Source organism: Phyllopteryx taeniolatus, chromosome 16, assembly GCF_024500385.1.
Source record: "Phyllopteryx taeniolatus isolate TA_2022b chromosome 16, UOR_Ptae_1.2, whole genome shotgun sequence".
NCBI lineage: Eukaryota > Metazoa > Chordata > Actinopteri > Syngnathiformes > Syngnathidae > Phyllopteryx > Phyllopteryx taeniolatus.
The window spans coordinates 8,279,668-8,303,964 of record NC_084517.1 but is presented as its reverse complement, the minus strand read 5'-3'; the positions used below and the strand labels follow the sequence as shown (position 1 = coordinate 8,303,964).

The 24,297-nt window shown below is 41.2% G+C and overlaps 1 protein-coding gene across 8 annotated transcripts in view; it reads left to right on the top strand.

Annotated features, from left to right (window-relative positions):
- LOC133466466 (microtubule-associated serine/threonine-protein kinase 1-like) overlaps positions 1-24,297 on the top strand; it is a 61,866-nt gene that overhangs the window by 18,486 nt on the left and 19,083 nt on the right. For 4 of the 8 annotated variants that reach the window (XM_061750197.1, XM_061750196.1, XM_061750194.1 and 1 more), the window contains 7 exons: positions 1,476-1,507; positions 14,640-14,734; positions 15,950-16,025; positions 17,226-17,298; positions 22,067-22,227; positions 22,378-22,453; positions 23,414-23,623. In XM_061750197.1, the coding sequence (XP_061606181.1) occupies positions 1,476-1,507; positions 14,640-14,734; positions 15,950-16,025; positions 17,226-17,298; positions 22,067-22,227; positions 22,378-22,453; positions 23,414-23,623 (723 nt within the window). Of the gene's footprint in view, positions 1-1,475; positions 1,508-3,737; positions 3,930-12,979; positions 13,000-14,639; positions 14,735-15,949; positions 16,026-17,225; positions 17,299-22,066; positions 22,228-22,377; positions 22,454-23,413; positions 23,624-24,297 lie in introns of those variants that run through there. The other 4 variants (XM_061750199.1, XM_061750202.1, XM_061750200.1 and 1 more) reach the window with 4 other exon arrangements.

Here is a 24,297-nt window from a genome sequence, read left to right as displayed (position 1 = left end):
GAAGCTTCCAATGCATTAATGATACCTAACACTTATACCACTGTAAATTGTGCATTGATTCTCATCTGAGACCCTCATGCATAAATAGAAAACATACATTGAGAGTCAGAGTACATTCAAGGCTTAGAGAAAAGACCTCAGGCACGAGCTCTCACAAGCTTGTCCTCTCACCCTGCACTCCACCCTTGTTTACTTGTTTGCGCTTTCCCTGTCTCTTTGTTCTGAGCCAGATTTTGTTGGCATGACACTGCTCTTACTGTGTACTTACAGTGTTCCCTGTCCATATGGACACAAGAGGGGGAGGATGGAGAAAGGGGCAAAGCGTGGCTAAAATTTATGATTATACATAAAAATAAATGCTCACGTACACGTGTTGTCGAATTGTGTGATCATTGACCATTTATAAGGAGAAGGAAAATAGTTCACAAACATTCACATCATAGAAATAAAACCGAAAGGCAATAAGATGCCAGTAGGTTTTCTTCAAATTGATTTTTCCCCATTATTTAAAAGCAAATGTAATCGAACAACATTTAAAAATGTTATAAGTAAATGTATACAGTAAATATGTAATCTGACTTGGCAGGGAAAAAGCCATTTTTGTTTTCTGTTCTATTTTAAACAACAACAAAAATAAACATACTTTTGAGCGTGAGTTGTAAATGTGACAGATTATGTTTCATTCTTTCAGTTTTCTACCATGCATGTAATCGTTAACTCATCCCACACTTTTTTGGTCTTCATTTAACAGTTTTTTAAATTCAAGTTTCCCAAAATTATATAGAAATAGCCAACCAAAACATTGTTCTGTGCAATGCATTTAGCACTGTAACAATTTTTATACATGTTGAACAATGTGTCATGAACATGGTTAGGGCGACGGCGAGGAACGCAAGGCAAGAACATGGTGGACCCAATTGCAGGGAAGCAGGGAGGCAAGGCAGGAGTGCGGGAATCTCAAAATAATAATATTTAATCACAATGATAAAACAACAGGCGACTATGACAAAAACAACTGGCGACTATGACATGGCAAGACATGTGACAACGACAATGAACCGACAAGGACTGAAAGAACCCAGGGAACTAAATACAAACAAATTGACGAGACAACGAGGAACACCTGGACAAGACACGAGTGGCTGGAGAGAGCTGATTGGTCGACACAAAATAGACGAGAACAGGTGGACACAACAACCTAATGAGCACACGACAAACATGGAACACAGGAAAACATGGAACAAAACTAAACACAACCCAAACCCAAAACACAGACCATGACACAATGTGTCGTACAGCCTCTCTTAATTTTAATAAGGAAGAAAAGCATTTCTCCTATTCTGGTGTTCTCTAATATTGATGTTGTGTTATCGATTGCTGTTGAAAAATGTGTACAGTGTACAGAAATTACCTGCACACATATTGTGGATTTTTCTGTACCTGATCTCCTTTTATTGTGTTTGTGTTTCTTCCAGAAGGATTTGCCCCTGCCTCGCAAGAGCAGCAGGTGAGTGTTATCTTCATTTCTCCTTTTTCCATTGTCCTCGCTTCCTTCATCTTTGCTCTTGTCCCTGAAGAGTGTTTCTTCGAGGAAGCTCAGTGGTGTTTGTGTGGTGTGTTTTTTGTGTGCGGTTGTGAAGGAGGTGGAGTTATGCTGGGGAGCTTGTCAGAGTCTGTATGCTGTCCGTGGTGCTGAAAGCCAGTACATCCTTTTTCAGTTGCTCAATCTCACATCTTACATCTCCTTTCTGCTCTGTTATTAAGCAGTGTTGTTTTCTTCCCAACTGGCATATCTCATTTGTGTTTTGTATCTGTACAAAAACCTTGGGGATGGTGGTCAATAATAGTAGCTGATTTTAAGCTCAATGAACCAACTTCAAGTAGCTTGCGATGAAATAGTGAGCATGCATTCCAAGGTGCAGTCCATATTTTCCTCAAAGTCAGTTCGCCACATCCTGAACCAATCAAGCCGTATAGAAAATGAATGGTTGGAAACAAAATGGTATCACATTTACTAAACAGTATTTCTTGCCTATAGTAATTTACCAGGCTTTGATGCTCCTAGAAAATGTAAATTGTTTTTGCACATATTCAACATAGGAAAAAGTCTTTGGATGCACCCCTTAAATTAATAAATTCATCTCCGTGGAAGTACATACTTAATTCACTCTTAGGGCTCTACTGTATATTCAAAGACGCCACAGCTGCACTTCAGTGTAAAAACTGACACATCTTGATTTTCCTGCAAGCCCAAGGCTCACTTCCTGTATTTGCCAATTTGGCAGACCCTTCTGCACCGTGCTGAACGTGTCGGCGCAGCGCGCGTGTACCCGTGGAGATGCGCTTGGCCGAGTGAGATTTTGGTGGCAGAAAGTCCGTATAAACCTACGCCCACAGATAGGTTTTGGTGCAGGTGATCTAACGCGTGATTTTGGTGAATTTGATTTAATGAACGATTGTTGGAGGGGATATAGATACATGAGGTCCGGTTTTAATCAGCTCATTCTGTATTTAATAAGGATACCCACTAACGTTCAATGCTCCAGTCACGCACGGATCGCTGCGTCCTCTTCTGGATATAGTGACGTCTCCACGCGAGAGTACTGTGTAAAGGGAATGAAAAGAAGCTACTTCGATTGGACAGGATTAAAGTCGGCTGTGAACATGCCCACACCAGCGCAGACATCCCACTTTTAAGGGTACGCCGGTCCACAAAATTACCAAAAGTGGGTCTAGCCTGCCTACTAGCAGTGTTACGCCATGTGCAGTGTTGGATTTACGACAGTCAGAAAAATAGATACAATTGTAGTAGGGGATTGATGGGAGGGTTTGGTTTGGACAAACCTGACCTCATTGTCAATCAAATGTCTTTGGGAAGAACTACAACATTATTTTTTTTCAAAATCACCACAGTCAAGTGGTTAAACTCTACTGGGAGGGACTGCTTCCACAGTCACTTCCTGTAGTTGTAACACTAAGGCTTCCATATACTTTATGTAACTGCTGTGTAAAAAATAACCACTATTGATTAATCTTCCCCAGACGTGAGAGCTGTAACAATTTTCCAATCTATTTCTCAGCCTCATCGTGTTTAACCTTTCCCCTTGGGTTCAGCCCACAGCCTCCACACGGTCTTCTCTTGTCCCTTCTGGTCATCTCCTCTCCTCTTCCTAAGAGTCACAATTTAGTAATCAAACCTGGATTGAGCCCCCTGTCATCCATCGAATGCATGCCTTTCTGTTTCCGCCACTAATGACATTTTTCTTCTACCACCTGAGACATCTTTCACTTAAATGCAGGCTGAGCTTCGTATCCCATCCCATCTCCCCTGCATGGTCGGATATGAACAGTCTCCATACATTATAAATGAGTTCATTGGCTTCACATTCAGTCTGCTTGCTGCATTCATTCATGGGTACACCCTGCAGACCCATTCAGAGAATGCATTGTTGTTACCAGCTTCTACAAAATTCTTAAATCTGTTCAACATGTTATGTAATAGTCCACATAACCTTGGATCTTCACTTGCTCTCATCTTCATTTATTCATAGTTTCCACTGCCTGCAGTAAAACCTTTTAACTCATCTTTAAGTGCACACACTGAGAGCAGAGGGAAAGAAAAGCATCATAAATGTGGCAAAACATACCTTGAAAAAATTACCCACAATCCCTTGTTGCTGCTTCATTTTTCCTGAGCTGCCTTGATTTTCTGCAAACACACATACACACATGCATGCACACACACACACAAACACACACACACACACACACACACACCAGTGCACCTTTAAATAAGGTCGGAGCTCTGTGGTGCACTGAGAGACCTGCTGCTTTCTGACAGCTCACGTCACAGTCAGCTGCGCCAACATGTTCCGACGCGCTAAAAGGAGTAAGAGCCAAAGACAGGAAGCTGATGCTGTTCTCCTTAGGTAGGCTGTATGGTGACCTGCGTCATTGTGTTCTTATCAAGAATGACCTTTTATAGCACCCTTTTAAAGTGGGGTTAAAAGGCATAATTAAGTGGCCATTTACAGTAACACTGTAAATAGCATTCTAGATTATGGGGAACTACTGTAAAAAGAATGATGCAGACAATGAAATTGTCAATACGATTGTTTTCATTGCATGCATGCTGAGATTCATTTGATTAACAGAATTGCTGGCTTCATTAATAACAAGTAAGATACAAGATGATAATTTGAAGAAATTGGAGATTGGGCAATTACCTTGTTGTGGCCTGCAAGCTGCAGAGTTTTGTGTATGTGATTCGCATCCGTAGTGAGAGAATTGAAGGGGCTCGTATGTTTACATGGTTTTCCAGTTGATCACACGATAACTAATTTTTTGATGACACTTTAGGTATGCATTTCAACAAAATACTGTATACAAATAAAAACAAACGCCATCCTTTTTGTGAAGCACGCATCTTACTTACCTCTTTGTAATATGTTGCAAAACCAAAACGGCATCTCATAGATTCTGTAACGACAATAAAGTTCTATTATATCATATACTCTTCTAAATATTTCTCTTCTTATAGACTGATGCATTTTTAGGAAACAAGTGCAAATGCCTACAGAGAATTTATGTTTTAATGCATCGTACTTTATATCACAAAGCATCTCGAACAAAACCCTTTAATCTTTACAGCAATGTATATTGACTCGTATTGTTTTATGATAACTGACATTTCAGACTGTTTTGATCAAATAAATATTTAACAAGGACACACAAGTGATTTATTTCAGTTCTATTAAGACATAGTTGCTACTGTAAAGTCCTCTGGCAAAAATCAATACACCATGCAGCCATCATTCCCTCTCTTAAATCAATAATTGTTTGATTATTAATTATTTCCACTACTGTATCACTATGTCAACAAGTTGAAAATCTGGTAGCACATTAAAACACTTTTTCTTTAGGGAGAGGCACTATTGGAAATTGGATGTCATGTTGAGCGTTTTTTATTTGCGCCTTACTGCTCAGGGATTAAAGCAGCTCCTATTACAGAACAGCACTATAGCACACCTGAGCCCCAACGCAAAGCACTTTCAATATCAGACCAACTCTATTCACTGAACTCCAGAGGTCTTGTTTTAAATACTGATTTTATTGGATGCTGAGAGCTAATAATCTGAATATGATTAGATGCCGTGAAAAGAGTTAACATTTCAACAACCCTTCACTTGCTATGAAGTGCAGTTCTCACGTATTATTAAGATATACACACAAAATCGAAGATGCGAATGAAAGAGAAGTCTCAGGAAGATGAATGCACAGAGAATGGAAAAAGTGGGGGTTATGCAAGAGGTGAAGGATAGAAAGGCTGAGATCGAGTGAAAGGCCCTCGGGTGATATCTGTGTCGGCTCTCCCATTAGGACTCAGCTCGCCGAGGTTGCATGAGCGTACAAGACACGCATACTGGCTTTTACTAGCTCACTCACTCTTTCATCCTTTATTATCCTGCTACTTTTGTTTTTGTCTCGAGTCCTTCTTTTTTTTTTTTTCATTCGCATTCATGCACGGAACAGCCAGGAGCGAAAAGGTCCAGTCATAAGGCACATGTTAAAAACAACAATTCCATTATGTGCTGTGATACATTGGAGTAGATATACTTTACATACTGTATAGCATTGCACATTTATATAATAGCGCCAAATGTATCTCCATTCATCCATTTTGTGTCCTCATTGGGGTCTTGGGTTAATTAGAGCCTATCCCAGCTGATTTCAGGCAAGCAGGATGGTACACCCTGGACTGGTTTCCAGCCAATCGTTTATGCCTGAGCAGAACTAATTGCTTTTGAAAAGGGAAAAGTAATGTTTGATGAATTTACGGATGTTATGTTATTTTGTAACACGCCCCTTGAAGTCGTGAGGTAACCCTCTGCGACTTGACGAAAGTATAAAAACATATTGCCACCCATACAAAGCTATTTCTTATTAATATTGTTATTGAGTCATACCTGTGTTATCCATTTCCATAGCTTATACATGCTGAGTCAGATACTGATGTTTGAAAAAGGAGGCAGCTAAGTAGAATAAAGGGCCTCCAAAGAGCGTGTCAATGGAGTGCTCTGTACGTTCTCGCTCTTTCCCATCAAGGTTTTGCTAATCTGCTAGTATGTTCTCTTCTCAAAAGTTGCCCTCTTCGGTGACTTCAGCAAATTCCTTAATATCTCCTCCATTTTCCAATCGACTGAACTACCGAAATTCTGAGCTGACCCTCCGACCATGGAGCCTATCATATTTGGATATCACTGATTGACAATTCTGCTAGTTCGGGGCGCTGGAATGTAGCGCCCCACCTTGGTCCTATGTCTTGTATTGGAGAGGAGCTACTACATGTGAAACCTTTAATGAGAGTCAATATATATGTGTATACTGTTTTTGTCTGTTAATTCTTAAGTAGTTTGGAGTGATGCTAGGACATGTTTGTGTGTGCGCCTGTGTCTTCTGAAGCCACACACCTTCCTTGTAACTAAATAAGCCATTAGACTTCACTCAGCCACTTATGGGCAAACCACTGTGAAGCAGCTACCTGGATAACTCTGAAGAATCTCTTTTGTAAAGTGCTGCTTTTCCCTCAAGAGGATCCCAGAATTCCTTGCAAGTTGCATCCTCTACTGCTGGCTCCTCAATTTCAGAGCCCTCTTCTCATCTTTCTTCTCTCAGAATAATTGTACTACCATTCCGTTTGATGCTTTCTCATGCACGTCTCTCTCTCACTGAACTTGTCTCATAGGAAAACGCCTTTGAAGATACATGTTTTCCGACAGCACTAAATGTTCCATGTTTGATAGACATTGCTACTGTCAGCTGCTGTGTAACTCTCCAGACTGAGCAAAAGATTTGAGTGTTTTACAATCTATACATTATATTATAAGTGATATATTTTTATCAGGCGGCATGGTGGACGACTGGTTAGAGCGTCAGCCTCACAGTTCTGAGTACCGGGGTTCAATCCCCGGCCCCGCCTGTGTGGAGTTTGCATGTTCTCCCTGTGCCTGTGTGGGTTTTCTCCGGGCACTCCGGTTTCCTCCCACATCCCAAAAACATGCATGAATTGGAGACTCTAAATTCCCCGTAGGTGTGAATGTGAGTGCGAATGGTTGTTTGTTTCTATGTGCCCTGCGATTGGCTGGCAACCAGTTCAGGGTGTACCCCGCCTCCTGGCTGATGATAGCTGGGATAGGCTCCAGCACGCCCGCGACCCTAGTGAGGAGAAGCGGCTCAGAAAATGGATGGATGGATGGATATTTTTATCAGTGGCTGAGCCAAGAGAGGGCGCTAGCGGTCACCGCTCATCACATTACCTTTAAGAAGACCAAAAAAAATTATATATATTTACATCTATTTTTAGATGGGCAGGATAAATATTATATGCAGTAAATAATAAGTAAAGTAAAGTTGTTTTGTTCATCTGTCTTGTGACATGTTTCCACCATTGGGTGCAAAAAAAGGTTGCCTTGATGCAACCTTTACTAAAGGAAAGGAGACATGTTACCCATAATCCTTTACTGCAGCAGTATTTAAAGCAATAGGACAGCAACCATGTTTACCATAGTGTCACGTTAGAGACTTAAATCAACAATACGCTCCGATGATGTCGGTTACACAGAATGGAATCAAATTCATTTTAAACAGTGCCTCCTCCGTGTTATAAGTGAAATTGAAATGCTGTCAGTGATGTTCAGATTGCCCGATGACTGAGCCAAGTGGGAATGATAGAGGTCATCGTAAAGGTCATTGTGACTGACCTTTATCCTGGTCATCTTGTCAGGGGCTCTGTCGATGATTTTGACATTCAACACAGAAATCAGAGCAGAGATCAGGTGGAGTCTAGGGAGGACAGTTCTGCTTCCAGCTTTGACACTCCAGTCCTTTTTCTGTTGCATATTCCCCCAAGCATATACAGTCCAGTACTGTAATGGAATAGAAGATTAAACATGACAGATTTTTGGACCACTCAGCATTTTGCAATATATCTGAGCGTAATTTAGGAGCATAGAGCAGTTCATCATGCATAAGCATACTCAGAAATGCTCTATATTTTATTTATTTATTTTTTTTTTTTTTCAATTTTATTTTATTTATTTATTTATTTATTTATTTTTGGTTCTTGCAAATTGGCGGCACGGTAGACGACTGGTTAGAGCGTCAGCCTCACAGTTCTGATGTGCGGGGTTCAATCCCCGTCCCCGCCTGTGTGGAGTTTGTATGTTCTCCCCGTGCCTGCGTGGGTTTTCTCCGGGCACTCCGGTTTCCTCCCACATCCCAAAAACATGCATTAATTGGAGACTCTAAAATTGCCCGTAGGCATGACTGTGAGTACGGATGGTTGTTTGTTTCTATGTGCCCTACGATTGGCTGGCAACCAGTTCAGGGTGTACCCCGCCTCCTGCCCGATGACACCTGGGATAGGCTCCAGCACGCCCGCGACCCTGGTGAGGAGAATCGGCTCAGAAAATGGATGGATGGATGGGTTCCTGCAAATTGCCCCAGTAATCGTTCAGTCTCACTAAATATGGCATAACAGGGTTGTCTACTGTTAACAATGTCACTGGACATTTTAGTGGGTGGTGTTTTCTTTCTTCTTTTCTACTACCACCCATTTCCAATTGATATATTGACATTTACTGGACACCACATTCGATATCTCCATACAGATCCATTACAACAGCAATTCTGTTATGCTTGAAAAAAGGTTGCCTTGATGCAACCTTTACGAAAGGAAAGCATTATTATTGTTGCACCTGTTTTTGCTATACTGCTAAAAATAACGTTAACATTAAAATCAGACGTTAAATCACAATGAGTGAAATATCTGTTCATATATCTGTTTTTATCTTCATCCATTTTATTGAATTTTTTTTACCGCTTGTCCTCATTAGGTTTGCTGTTGCGATGGAGCCAATCGGTCACATTGCAAATATAGACAAATAACCATTTATACTCACACTCACACCTATGGGCAATTTAGTCTTCATGAGTGAAATATTCCATTTGAAAAGCTTTGTTGCATACATAGGTTGTTAAGAACAAAATGAGTCAAATAAGTAGCAACAATTAAAAAAAAAATCAAAAAATGACATCCCTGGCTGATCTAACTTTTGTGAATTTTCCACAGACATCGCTTTATGTAGTTCGGTAGTGTTTTGCTTCTTCACTGTATAGTGTTCAACCATTGGGCAGCCGTGGCCCAATGGTTAAGATCATCGCCTACCACCGTGGGTGACGTAGGTTCAAAACCCCGACTGGACCATCCGCCAACATCCCCCAGACTCACGGCTGTGGTGTCCTTGAGCAAGACACTGATACCCCGAAATGCTCCCCGGGCGCTTCAGCTGCCCCCTGCTCCAATGTGTTCCACTAACATGTGTATGTGTTCACTGTGATGGGTTAAATGCAGAGAATAAATTTCGTGTGCATGCATGCATGTTCATGACAATAAAAGATGATTCTTCTTCTTCTTCTTATTCTTCTATAGCCTGACATCTCAGATGTCTTGATGACTTGGCGTTATGCGGTGAGGGTTAAATGTTCCCTTCATTTTTTTATTTTTTTTGCAGTGAGTTTTGATGACCTCATTCAGCAAGGTGTATATTCCTTCACAGGATAGCAAGCGGGTAGCAAGCTGTGCTAGTGGAAAGCACGTTAACCTCATAGTTGAGAGGTCCTGGGTTTAAATTTGGCCCAGGCTTTTTGCATGTTTTGCATGTTCTCACCGTGCTTGTATGGCTTAGTCACCTTTCAAAATCATGCATGTTAGGTTATTGAAGGCTCTTATTTGTTTTCAACTCTAGTGTTGTGAATGTGACTGTGAATTGTTTTTCTATACATGCCCTGTGATTAGCTGGTATCCCCCATGTCTTCCCCAAAGTCAGCTGGGATAGCCTCTAGCTCACCTGTGACACTAATGAGAATAAGTGGTATAAAAAAATGGAGGGATGATAGCAAGCATTTGTGTGGTCTGGTGTGAATGTTTGGTTTGTCTTGAATCAATATTAATTTAGTGGTAACGTTTTACTGCCTCTCTTGCTGTCAAAGAAACATGCAGAGGATGAAAGCGCCTTTTCGCCTGGCTTTCTAAGAGCATGAGCAGTCGTCTTTTTCCACACAAACCCAGCACACAATTACGGATGGGGTTCATCTGTGCATTCTGTCTTGTTTGTGAAGTGTGAATATACAAAACTTCCCACCATCTGTGTATGTGTGAGAGAAAAATCTAGGTCATGTTTACCTTGCGCCTATGATAGTGATGAGCACCACTGGGAGTGCGTGGCGTTGCCTCTGATTATTTTCCTTGTTTTACTTATAACTGCCCTCTACTCCTTTTTCTGAATTGAAAGTCCCTCCATTTTCCCCAGAGCTATACTGCACTTCCCTTGATGCAGCTGGATTATGAACAGCTAACCCCAGCCTTTATATACTGTACTTTCTATTTCTTCATCATCACGCATCATTCATGCCTGCCTGTGTTGTCCAGCCTCATTCCACTAAGTGCCTCACTCGCTCCCGCCCTTACTTCATCTTGAACGACCACTAAAGGACTCTGAGCATCCCTTTGAAATCTGCATCAGTGCCAGTAACAAACAGTAACAGGCAGTTTGTGTTGCTCTTTGGACTTACCTGAGGTAAATACAGTGGCTAGATGCTAGTTTGTGCCTACAGGTGTCCCATCCTGTTTTCTATTAATTTATCACAGCACTGAGAATCCATTACAAACAGTCCAGTTGCTTTCTTTTGTTATTTTCTCTTCTTTCTACCCTACAGAATAAGTAACTAATGGAAGTCTTTGGTGCTATATACAGTGTGGTGCATCTGTGCCTGCACAAGTTGATTCAGCTTCACTTTAACATCCATAAAGAAAATTACTGTGTAAATATTAGGATATACTGAAACTGACCCAGTTCAGAAATCGCAAATGGCACATATAGCGGAAACTCGATAGAACAGACTCCCAGAGGCGGGGGTCATCCGATATAGCCGATTGTCCGTTACATTGAAGCACTTTTTTTAGACTTTACACCGATTTTATTGGGCTGATCGGTATCGGCCGATATTTAGCATTTTATGCTGATCGGCTGATCGGCTTTAATGTCATAATTCGCCGATCCGATCAATGACGTCATTGATTGGTTCCGCAAAAGACATTTACTTTGCGTCGCCGTGTGCACAGTATATTTGAATCCAAAAGCTAGTTTATTTTTAGCCTTGTCGCGTGTCTTTTGACGTATAATATCTGATGGCCAATGAAGTTATTTAAAAAAAAAACAAAAAAAAAAAACATGTCAGCAGTGTGGGACAGAAAACACGTCTGAGACAGGCAACACGTAATGCCCGGATGAAACTAGACAAATTTACTCGTTCACGATTGCACGGTCAGACTACTGCAATAAAATCTTGTATTCCGATATCACCGCCTCCCGTTTTTACGATCATTGGGCTTTATCTTGTCAACTCACATGCGACCGGATACACTCGTTACCGTGGCCACGACAACAAGAGTGGAGCGCGCCAACGGTATTATCAGGACAAAATGGGGAAAAACCTGTGTTGGTGGTCACCGGTGCCGTAAACATTTCGCCGTTCTGTCGAATCATGCTCTAAAGTTTCGGTGTGGGTAAAGTAATTTAATTAAAAATAAAGTAATTTAATTACAGTTGCTCAGAAAATGGATGGATAGTGCGCACCCATTATTTCTGTCATGTAATGTTGGTTTGACCCGACTGATTAGAATACACGATCTGACTAGAACAGTGATTTCCAACCTTTATGGAGTCAAGGAACATATTTTACAATTGAAAAATCTCACGGCACACCAACACACAAAAATGTCACAAAAAGTGGATACATTAATTACTGTATTTACTTCCTGCCATCTAATAGAAGACCATTCATTTGTTCTGTCTGTCACTATGCCTCACTGGCATAAATAGAGGAACAAAGATACATTACTTATTGTAAATATAGTTTTTGAACAATTAAGTACACAAGTATATACAGTAAATGAACAGGTCATTTACATAGACACAGTCATCCATCTTGTGATCGGATCGGCGATCGGTCATCGGTTTTTTAAACTCGCTGATCGGTGATCGGCCCCAAAAATCCTGATCGTGTAAAGCATGCGTTTTTTTAGGCCATATGTACCCATTTTACTGTACAGTACAAAATTATTGTTTTGTAGGTTTTTTCGTAGCCTAAAACATCCAGTACAGTACAAAGTTATTGTAAATAAATATTTTTTAAAAATGTTGAAAATGTTTGAAAGTTTCACATTGTATCCAAACTTACCACGCCAGTGTCCTTGGTCATGATGACATTGTTGACATACAGTACTCATCATAGGTGAGTCGCTTTCATGAGTCGTCAGGAATTTATGTGCTTCTTAGTTCAAAATGTGACAACAACTGTTGCTGAACCAAAAATAGCATGTTGAAGACTCCAAAGACTTAACGCTGCAGCCATGCTGCTCTCTATCTGCCAGTGCTTTATGCACAATAGACAATAGATTGAACCATCATCACATGGCCGCCATGTCAATGGCCGACATTCAACATGGCAGCCACATAGGCACGGGAGGCACATCTTCTGGTATTGGATCGAGTCAGTTTGTATATCTGTGACCCGGAAATACATCAATCCCATTCTCTCCCTGCATTGCACCACAGCGCCATTAAACATCCATCCGTCCATTTTCCGAGCCGCTTATCCTCACAAGGGTCGCGGACGTGCTGGAGCCTATCCCAGCTATCTTCGAGCAGGAGGCAGGGTACACCTTGAACTGGTTGCCAGCCAATCGCAAGGCTAAACAAACAACCATTCGCACTCACATTCACACCTGCGGGCAATTTAGAGTCGTCAATTAACCTACCATGCATGTTTTTGGGATGTGGGATGAAACCGGAGTGTCCGGAGCAAACCCATGCAGGCACGGGGAGAACATGCAAACTTCACACAGGCGGGGCCGGGATTTGAACTCAGAACTATGAGGTAGACGCTCTAACCAGTCGATCACCGTGCCGCCTGCCATTAAACAACAGTGGCCAATTCTGGAACTAACAGACTTTGTCAACGGCAGTTTAAGTGACAAATGGAAACTATTTTTGGACATATTGTTCAGTCCCGACGGTCCATTTTATCCGATATCCATTATATCGGGCTCCATTTTATCAAGGTTCCACTGTAAACATTTGAGTGACTTACAGTCCATGTTAAAGACCTTGTAAAGGTTTTTCAGAGAATTGTTTAAAAATACATAATACATGTTTAAATTAGCTGAAAACATGCAAAGACTGAACCTCAATTCAGTAAATAGCGCTAAACTCTTTTTTTCCATTTCACCATTTTGCGGATATATTTTCACGGCTCAAACATGTAGGGATGTGTACGCATAAGAAAGATGCTAAATGAAGTTGTACCCATTTTTTTAGCGTGTCGTGGGTTCATGTATTCTGCAGACACCCAGAGCGTTTGAGAGCGTAGAGAATGGCTTCATTTTTCCTGATTTTTTAAAGCCTCATTTTACTGTACATAGCTGTATTTGGTGATTTTATATTTATTTATTTATTTTTTTTATCATTCAAATTTGGCAGGGTTGTTATCAACACTCTGTGTGTCAAATTTACAGGACATATTTATTTGCACTTTTTAGTAACTAAGTTCAAACTACAGTATTAGCATTCGTGATCAATATCCGTAAAGCTAGTTATTGATCTGAGCGATCAGTGTATCTTGTATTGGATAGGGTGCTCAGCGAGGTCACAGTAATATTTTACTTTGGAAATAAAGTATAACCACAGTAATAAATGTGGCCGGTGAGTATATGTCGTAGGAGGCTTCTTACTAAAAATCTAAGCAAGATCCAATTAAATATAATTCACTTTTGTAGAGATTTTGCAAGTTTACCTGATGTTCCAGTGAAAGCTTGACATAGACTCCAACCTTTTGGGGTGGTTCATTTGCAACCACAATTGATGAATTGAAAGCCAGTTCAGCCACTGGATGCAGGATTTGAATATACAGGGTAGATGTTTTTGTTATAATATAATATTATACATCAAAAGGAAGGAGACATATTATATCTTCGTATTGCGGCCCATCAATGCAAAGTTGAGTTTTCATATATTTTATAGATTTTTTTTTTTTTCCAGATCACATGATTATATGAGTATATATAGTTTGAGTGTATGGTCCATATAGCCATTTTTTTCCTTGTGCATTATTGTTATGTGTGAATGATTTGCTCAACAATGAATTAAAAAATGCATTTGGATCTTTTCTATAAATAAGCTACCTCAGTTTGTTTTGTTTGTTTATGGACTGGCCCCAGTGTTGTAATGTGTGATCAAAAATAGATCCACAGAGTTTGAAGATTTAGAAAATTTTTCGGGATGCTCATCTAACCCGTCACACTTTGCTCTCTCTCCCATGCGTCGTTTCACTTTTAAAAAATTTTGTATCTTGCTTCAGGGAAGGTACACAGAGATGAATGACTAAGCTACACTTTCACTCATATCTGTCTCTTCCAAAGTATGTGCTGCTGGGTGGTGATACGAATTGGGATACATACATGCAACAATGTCAGGGTATGGTAACATACTGTATGTATAAATTTCTCTTTTTATCCGTAGCTGTCGAACAAGCAACAGGAAAAGTCTCATCTTGACCACCACCTCCCCCACTCTGCCTCGCCCACACTCTCCTCTGCCTCTCCCCGGACACCTTGGTAAGTACAGTAGCACTAGCATTTCACACTTCAGCTAGGATCATCTTTTTATTAAAGTGGCACAATATTACTGTTTATTTTGTCTTTTTTTAATTATTTCCAACAGAGCTAACAGTATAAAGTCTAGCATTTTATTTAACAAAGTTAAATAACACATAATTTGCAATGTAATGTATTTGTATGTGCTAAACATGCTAAGAAGAAATAGGACAAAGGGATTACAAAATGTTGGCAAGACACGCTAAAGTGTTTTCACAAGAATTTAGTAGTAAAATGCACAAAAAATGTCAAGAGACACACACTTCCAAAAAACAATTAGTTATATAGTGCTGTGCAACGGGTTTGTGCCATCATTAGGTTTGTTGTTTTAGAATTGCTGTAATCGCTTTAGTCTGTCTTTCCTTTAGAATACAATCAGAAAAGGCACAAAAAGTAGAAAACTGTTTCCTGCCCTTACGATCTATGTCACGATATGTACAGTACAGTGATTGTATTGCATGCTGCAAATGTACCTCAAAACTATTCCCAAGACTGTACATAACAAAGGTAACTATTATCTTAACAAAAACAACAACAAAAAACACTCAATTGAGACAAAAACAGCAATGTCTCACTAATAGCTGTACGTGTCCTAAGTTGCTAACATGCTGTAAAAAAGGTCACTAAAACAACAAAGCTTAGTGGCAGCCAAAGAATTTCATTGTGCCGTGCAGGTTAGTGGCTTCTTATTGTCTTAATTTTATTGTATCGCCACATAACCCTAAAATATGTCTGCGTCCTACTAATTAGAGTACGTTATCTGACAAAAAACAGGTTGTGAATTTAATGCTGCTTCATCAAAACACATTGAATTCTAACCACACCATAACTGTTTTGGATGTTAAAATACACATAAATCCAGGCTAGTGTGAATATCAATAAAGGTTCAATGTCTCCAAGAACGAAAGGTATTCAACTATATCTTTTTCAGTAAGATTTAGTTGGATTAAGTAGGAAATCAATAATGACCTATGTTTCCCTTATTTACTGAACATTTTGATCAGTTTTGCTCCAATTTGCCCTAAAAGTTCTCATTTACTGGCATCAAGACACAAACTATGAGGCTACTTCAGAGATACATTAGGCTATGCCCGCAGAGAATACAGCTCGATTTGTGTACCAGGACTCATTTTCCCATTTGTGTCTTGTGTTTCATCGTCCTTGTTGTCCCTGCAGGAAGCAGTCCACTGGACAGCCCGAGAAACTTCTCCCCAAGCACCCCTGCTCACTTCTCCTTTGCCTCCTCCAGAAGGTCACTATATAGTGTATATACTTACCTACCAAGTGTAACGTTGAGTGGGGCGAGAGGACAGGCAACAACAACAACAAGTGCGCACGGGGATAAATGATCCATGAGGTGTTGTTTTGTGAGGTCTTACACATGCTGGGAAGCAGGCAGCCTCTCGCTGTATTCATAGCATATGGCAGCCTAACTGGCTGACTCAGGTGTGATTGGGCCAAGCCATTAGATTCACAGCCACGCTGTGTTTACTGACTCTGCACTGTGCCGGTGTGAGGACAGGTGGTTCTGTGTAAGTGTGGAGCTTTTTTTTTTTTATGTACATTTGTACCATTTGAGTGTCTGTCCACACATACTGTATGCAACCACTAGTGGCTTTACAATTGTATGTTGTAGGAAAGCGCATTGTTTTTCAGCAGCCGTTTCGGATGACAAATCTGTTCTACAGTGGTAACTCTACACAGTACCCCACCATGGCCTCCATCTTTCTTTCTGATGGAGTATGTGTTTTACATTTAACACAAAGAACAGTGTCAATTACATTCAATTTTGGTGTGAAATAACTCTTCTGTACACAAAGCAACCCAACCTCTTTGTGGTGAACTCGGAACAATGATTGAGAGCCAATTATAAGGAGTAAATCATTTTGGGTGTTGAATATTCACTCTGATGAGATTCCCTAACCTAACGTCTTACTGTAAATGCAGAGGAGTGTTTGGGGGTATACAGTAGATGATGCTCTTGACAGCCTCATAAATAGCAGCAGGGAGTGTTTGATGATTCGTCGCAGTGAGACGTGACGCTGTGTGAGCGCAGCAGTTGACTCCACTTGGATCAGTAGCTTTGAGGCTTTGATCCATTCTTGTAACGAGATGAATGTTGTCATGCCACAGAATATGTAATATGTATATATATGTGTATGTGTTAGACACTTTAATGGTTTGTGATCTGTTATTTACCCCAGTATATCCTCAGTCAGACACATTGCGGCATTTCCAAATTTTATCAAATGTGTCTGGGTGCCTGTCACTGTCAAAGAAAACCACTATTTTTTTATTCTTCAACGAATAACCTGAGTGTTAAAAACCTGAACAATAAATGAAGAACCGTGTCAAATACCGTAGTTTTTAGATGGAGCTTATCTCACAAGTGATATTATTTGTTTGAGTGTGCATAACGGCTTTAAGTGTTTTGCATTTGTGTTTTCAACAGAGCTGATGGACGCCGTTGGTCTTTAGCGTCTTTGCCCTCGTCTGGTTACGGCACAAACACTCCCAGCTCAACGGTAGGTAACTGATTGAAAAGAGTCATCCTCCATTTCCAGCTCAAGAGCCTCAATGACTAACTGAATACTTTAAAAGACATCCATCCATTTTTCACCCTGCTCATTCTGTTCATGGTAATTGGTAAGGTGAAGACTGAGAGGTGGGTTAAGACCTGGAGCGTAAATCAGTCAATCAATGGGCTCACATAGAGAGACAAATAACATTCATACTTCAATTCACAGCTCTTCTAAATGTTTTATCTCACAATTTAAACTAAATAATCTAATTTATGTTTTTGGACTGCATAAAGCACTTAGAGTACCAAGAGAAACCCCATACCTGCCATGGGTGTGTGTTATGGTTGTTGTCTTCCCCCTGTCTCATATACACCTGCTCCTAAGAGCATCTTCCCCACCTGTGCCTCGTTTACCCTAATTACCCAATGCATTAAACCTCATATCTCATTCTTTCTGGTCGCCAGTTCATTGTACCTTGTTGTCACTGACTCATAGTAAGCCTAGACCGTTTTGATTATTGACCTTACCTTATTGCCTCACGTTTTTTGGATACTGTTGCCTTTGCGGATTGCCTACCTGTGTACCGACCTCTGCCCGTTTATTAAACCTCTCTTTTTGAAACTGTCCATTGAATTGGAGTTGTGCATGTTGGGTCCTGTCCTTTGTTCCGTCCCTGACAGAACGAACTGGCCAAAACATGGACCCAGCAGACTCAGACCTGGTGCGTAAAGCCCTTCAAGCGCAGGGTCAACACATCTCGAAGTAGGATGAGCAGCTTGCTGTCCTCCACCTTCATCTAAAGGAACTGTCAGAGCATCAGGACACTATGATGAGACAGGTGGCCTCACAGTTTGAAGTTCTACTGAATATGGTTCAAAAGAAGGAACCAGCTGGCACAGCACCCGATACCGCCACTGTACCACCATTTCCATGTGGATCAGTCACCATGCAGCCACCTGCCACCTCCGCTGCTGTCTGCCCACAGCTCTCTCGACCGGAGAGGTTCCCTGGAGATTCCAAGAATATTAAGCTGTTCATCACTCAGTGCAAACTTCACTTTGAGCTGCAGGCAGCTGCCTTCCCCACCGAGCGGGCAAAGATCGCTTTTGTCATTTCCCACCTGACTGGTCGTGCGGAGGCGTGGGCTACTGCTGAATGGAAACGCAATTCTGCCACGTGTCATTCTTGGGCATATTTTGTAAAGACTATGGAGCATGTTTTTCAGTATTCCACACCAGATCGTGAGGCAGCTCGCTCCCTTGTCATCTTACAACAAGGCAAGCGCAGAGTGTCAATTACGCGATTGAGTTTCGCATTCTAGCAGCTGAGAGTCAGTGTAACAACAGGGCACTACTCAATGCATTTTTTCAAGGACTATCCCCCGCCGTCAAGGATAATTTGGTCCCACTGGACCTGCCGACCGACTTGGACACTCTCATCGCTCTCGCCATAAAGATCGACATAAGGCTTTTGGATCGCAAGCTGGACAGAGATCGGCGGAAGGATGCATCAGTGTGCACTTGGAGAACGAGCCTCGATGACCAGCCAAACCAAGGCAGATGCCCTGTTGCCAGTCTCAAACCACTGGCTAGCATCACCACGGATGAACCCATGCAACTGGGCAGGTTAAGTCGCTAACCTGAGGAACGTCAACCGTAAGAGGACACCGGCCCCAAACTACAAAGTGGGTCAGTGAGTTCGACTCACCACCAAGCATCTTCCACTCCGGGTGGAGTCCCGGAAGCTCGCTCTCAGGTTCGTTGGGGCCTTCCCCATCACAAAGGTCATCATGTCACCATGAAGCTTAGGCTCCCAAGGTCGATGCGGGTCCACCCTGCATTTCACGTCGGCCTGAGAGCATCTTCCCCACCTGTGCCACGTTTACCCTAATTACCCCATGCATTTAACCTCGTGTCTCATTCTTTCTGGTCACCAGTTAGTTGTACCTTGTTGTCACGTTCCAGCATTCCTTGTTTCCACGTTACTGACTCATAGTAAGCCGAGACCCTCTTCTGATTATTGACCTTGCCTTTTTGCCTCACGTTTTTTTGGATACTGTTGCCTTTGCGGATTCCCTGCCTGTGTACCGACCTCTGCCCGTTTATTATATCTCTCTTTTTGAAACTGTCCATTGAATTTGAGTCGTGCATTTTGGGTCCTGTCCTTTGTTCCGTCCCTGACGATACCTGCACAGGGGAACGCATACAAGCATGTATCTAACCATAACCACATTTAATCACGCAGAGTAGTAACGACTGGGAGATTTTTGGGCTCATTTGCACATTTTCAAATATCAGATGGATTAACAGTGACACACAACTCAAATTTAAGTACAAAATCAATGCTCAAATTATTAAGAATCTGAATTGTGACACAAAAATGACCAATAGTAGCAAAAATGTACAAATGACAAAATTACCTGCAAAAATATCTCCACTCACAATTTCAAATATACAGTATCTTCTTACAGTGGATTTAGAAAAGTCTACATACCCCTGTTCAAATGCCAGTTTTTTGTAATATAAAAAATATGACTAAGAAAAATCCACCATTAATGTCTGTTTTTTGTTTTGTTTTTGATTTTTTAAATCTTTTGGAGAGGAGAAGTAAAACCTCCCCTCATAACTGGCGATGTGGCTGTGTTCAGAATCAACTAATCACATTCAAACTCATATTAATTTTTGGAGTCAGCACACACCTGCTTCCATTTAAAGTGCCTCGGATGACCCCTCTTCCAAAAGTTCAGATGTTCTAGTAGGCTTTTCCTGAGATTTTTGTAGCCACATCTTACTGCATTAAAGCTTCTGTATGTCGGCTATGGGTTAGGTTGTCAAAACGGATACCTTATCTTACAAAGACAAAAAACGCACTTGAAATCTCTCAAACTCTTATCGGAAAGTGTGTTATAGTTTGATGAAGCCAAGGTTGAACATTTTCCAAAATGTATGTTTGGCACTAACACAAGACTGCTCTTCCCCAAAGAACACCAGACCTACAGTGAAGCATGATGGTGACACCATCATGCTTTGGAAGTGTTTACCTTCAGCTGGAACTGGGCCCTAAAGGCAGTTATGAACAGTTCTAAATATGTCAGGCAAGCCCTACTAGAAATGCTCATCTTTTTTTTAGGTTAATCGGAGAGACTTCAAATGGTGGCAGGTATATGCTGAAACCCATTTAACTTGAATTTAAATGTGATTGGTTAATTCCGAACATAGTAACATCCCCATTTATAAGAGGGTGACTGCACTATTACCACCGCATTATCTCAGTTGGTTATTTATTTATTTCTCCTCTCATTGAGTTGAGTTGTACAGGTTATAGGTCACAATAATGATGGAAAATGTTTCCATATAAATCATCTTGGTCTCATTTTTTTCTTTTACATCACATAAATCTGGCATTTAAACAGGTGTGTGTAGAGTTTATAGCCACTGTAGTGCTCAAAAGAGCAGACTTTTGCCCAAGCCCAACAATCCTAATTTTGATCGGCACTTGTATCATTTACACACCTTCAAAGTAACCACGTCTGTGCTGAGTTTATTTTTAATATATTAGTCACTGAGAAATTTGGGCAGTTGTTGAAAATCTCACAATGTTGTCCTAAGTGAAAACAATTCTGGATCAGCACCTTTATATAGATCTATATATATATCTACTGTAGTCACTGTACCAAGCCTCAATGTGTTTTGGTACGTGTCTTATTGTGGTGTGTGTCTTATTGCGTAAGTTTGTGTCTCAGACTCAGGAAGCCGCTCGCCATCTGACTGTGATTGGAGGAAAAAGGAGGAGGAGATGGGGGAGTGATAAGCGCCAGGCTGGTGGAACAAGTGGGACTTGATAAGTGTGGCACAGAGGGCTCAAGCTTTCTTGAGATGCAGCCCACTTTGTTCCACAGGACTTTAACTAGGGCAGAAATGCACATACAGACTGCTTTATACATGCACAATGTAGTAAATTCACAAAGATAATAACAGTTGTCGTTGATATCCTCAGAGTTTATTAGATGTTATTATAATTTTACAGTGATGTAGAACTATGCTGCAATATACTGTGGGAATTTTAAAATACTAACTAATAACTGACCATAATTTGCTACATGACACAGCCAAACTATAAGTAACGCTACAAAGTGCCACCATTGCAAACTACACTCGTATTAGTAAACTTAGTTCAATAACTCTGACCGTGTCATTACAAAAGCAGAATTTGTGATACAGCTCTCGTACTGGACCTTAACAAATCCATGTGTAATGAAGTATATCATTGCATTTTGCATAATGTGCAAATAAAATATATTTTTCCCGAAAATGTGTTTTCCCTTTAGATAACATCAATGTACTGCATCACTAATAATGCTTTGAGACAAAATATGGTTTTCTAGTATTGTCATTTTGCTAATATGGTTGCTTTAACGCATTTTTAAGTACGGAAGTACTAGTAGTTACTCCTGCGACCCTGAACAGGATAAGTAGTATACAAAATGGATAGCTGGACTATTATTTACATATGATAATACCAGGAAATCATTGAGTTGGCAAGTGTAGGGGGTCAAAGTGTCAAAGTGTATACATGTATTCAAATAGTCTTTTATGTTTGTTGTCATACATCCTCTTGTTTTTTTGTTCCTGACCAACCCAATTCTTGTTTCCCTTCCTCTTCGACATTCAACATTTGCCTCCCCTTCCTTTCCCCATCACCATGTGCTTCCTGTTCCTCCTCTGCCCTCGGCTCTCCCCTCCTCTTCTTCCCATGTCGCGCTATTCTCCAGTCGTCCAGCTCTTCTCAGGAGCGGCTGCACCAGCTGCCCTTCCAGCCCACCATGGATGAGCTCCACTTCTTATCCAAGCACTTTGGCAGCACGGAGAGCATCACAGACGATGATGGCGGACGCTCCTCTCCACACATGCGCCCGCGCTCCCGCAGTCTCAGGTCAGTGGCGCCACACAGTAGACAGTAGATTTGCACAGGATTGCCCTTGCAAAGTTTAATAAATGTGCAGATGTGCCTTTTTTCACAGCGTATTGCTTATTTCTGTGCTGTATTTTATTACATTTTTCACTTCTTTGTAACTCTTTCCAGCCCAGGACGCTCCTCTTCCTGCTATGATAACGAGATAGTCATGATGAACCACGTGTACAAGGAGCGCTTTCCGAAGGTGAGACTCACATACAAAAGTAGTACAGCGCATGACAAAATACAGGTGGACCCAAATGCAAGAAGCCAGGCAAGGAAATTCAAAATAGACCAAAGCACTTGAAAGCCAGGATAAAAAATAGAGTTGCAAATACATTAGGAGCATGAAGACCACAGGGAAAAGACAAAGTCTGAACAAAAACCTATACACTCCGGTATTGGTGACACGTGCAAAGACAGACAGGTCAGAGCTGATTGGTGGAAAACATGAGGGGCGGGGAAGAGGCAGGGAGACACAAGTGAAACTTACATTGAGACGATGGACACAGGGAAATGAAAGGAAAAACAAAGGAAGCCAAAACCAACATTCATTTTGAGAGTCCATCCATCCATCCATCCATCCATCCATCCATTTTCTACCGCTTGTCCGAGGTCGGGTTGCGGGGGCTGTAGCTTTAGCAGGGACGCCCAGACTTCCCTCTCCCCAGCCACTTCATCCAGTCTCCACCCCTAATTTATTTATTAATTAAAATGTAGAGTATGTCCCAATATTTGTGTCCATGTTGTGACCCTTTTCTCCAGGATCAAGATTGAATTTAAATCCACAATGATACGTAATGTAGCTCTAGATAACAGGGTAGCGTTAAACTGCCAAATCAAGTCATGTTCTCTCTAGCGCAACCACTGCCAAAAACCTTTGCCTCATTCTTCACCTCATTTGCTTTCAATGTCTTGGCAGGCATTGAAGTTGGTATCAACAGGAAAAGAGCTGTATGCCCCCCCTCCCACCCAAAAAAATAGTCTCTTGTGCAATTGTAGTTAACGTTTTGGGACAAATCAATTAGAATTGACATCGTATGGAGTAAACACTCCAAACGGAAATCACGTTACTGTACTCTTGAGTCTGAGCTCATTTGTGTTTGGCTACTCATTACTCCCCTGCCCATTATTGTGATCAACCCCTGCCCTTTCTTTCCACTAGGCCACTGCTCAGATGGAAGGGAGGCTTGCAGAGTTCATCCACGCTTACTCTCCTGAAAATGTTCTCCCGCTGGCCGACGGCGTTCTCAGCTTCATCCACCACCAGATCGCTGAGCTCTCCAGGGACTGCCTGACGAAATCCTGCGAGGGACTCATCACATCTGTCTACTTCTTCGAGCTGCAGGAAAACCTGGAGAAGCTTCTCAATGACGTAGGTGGAAGTAAAAAACAACATAGGAGGTGTCTGACTGATCCAATTACCAACTAATTTCATAATTTGGAGGAGAAATGCAAGCAACCAGCAGACTGAAATGCGTGCATTCACACCTATGGACAACCTAACATGCATGTTTTGGGAATGTGGGAGGAAACCAGAGTACCCGAACAAAATGGATGCCAACACGGGAAGACCATGCAAACTCAGGCAGGAACAGGCCAGAGCCGAGATTTGAACCCACACCCTCAGCACTGTGAGGCAGCTGTGCAAACAACTCCTTCCTTGTGCTATTGTTAAGTGCATTATTTGTGATAAATTTGCATTTGTGCTATTGAGTAACTGGTTTAGTCAAAAACCTGGCTAGAGAAATGGGACAACGGTGTGAATCCTGTGGGACAGCAAACTTTAAGACAAGTTGTTGGAGAGATGCGAGTCTGAAACCCTTGAGCAAGGCACTAAAATCTTTCATCTGCTACTGGGTGCAGCACCATAAATCCACGACTGAATTTCCCCCTTGCCTGAATATCAATTTTATACATTTATGTGCAATGGATCTGTGAGTGCATAATGCAATGCAACAAAAATATCATTAATATTTTCTCCTGTGGGGATCAACAATTAACAGTTACAATAAATTAATAAAAACATTTCATGAATTTCCTATTTTA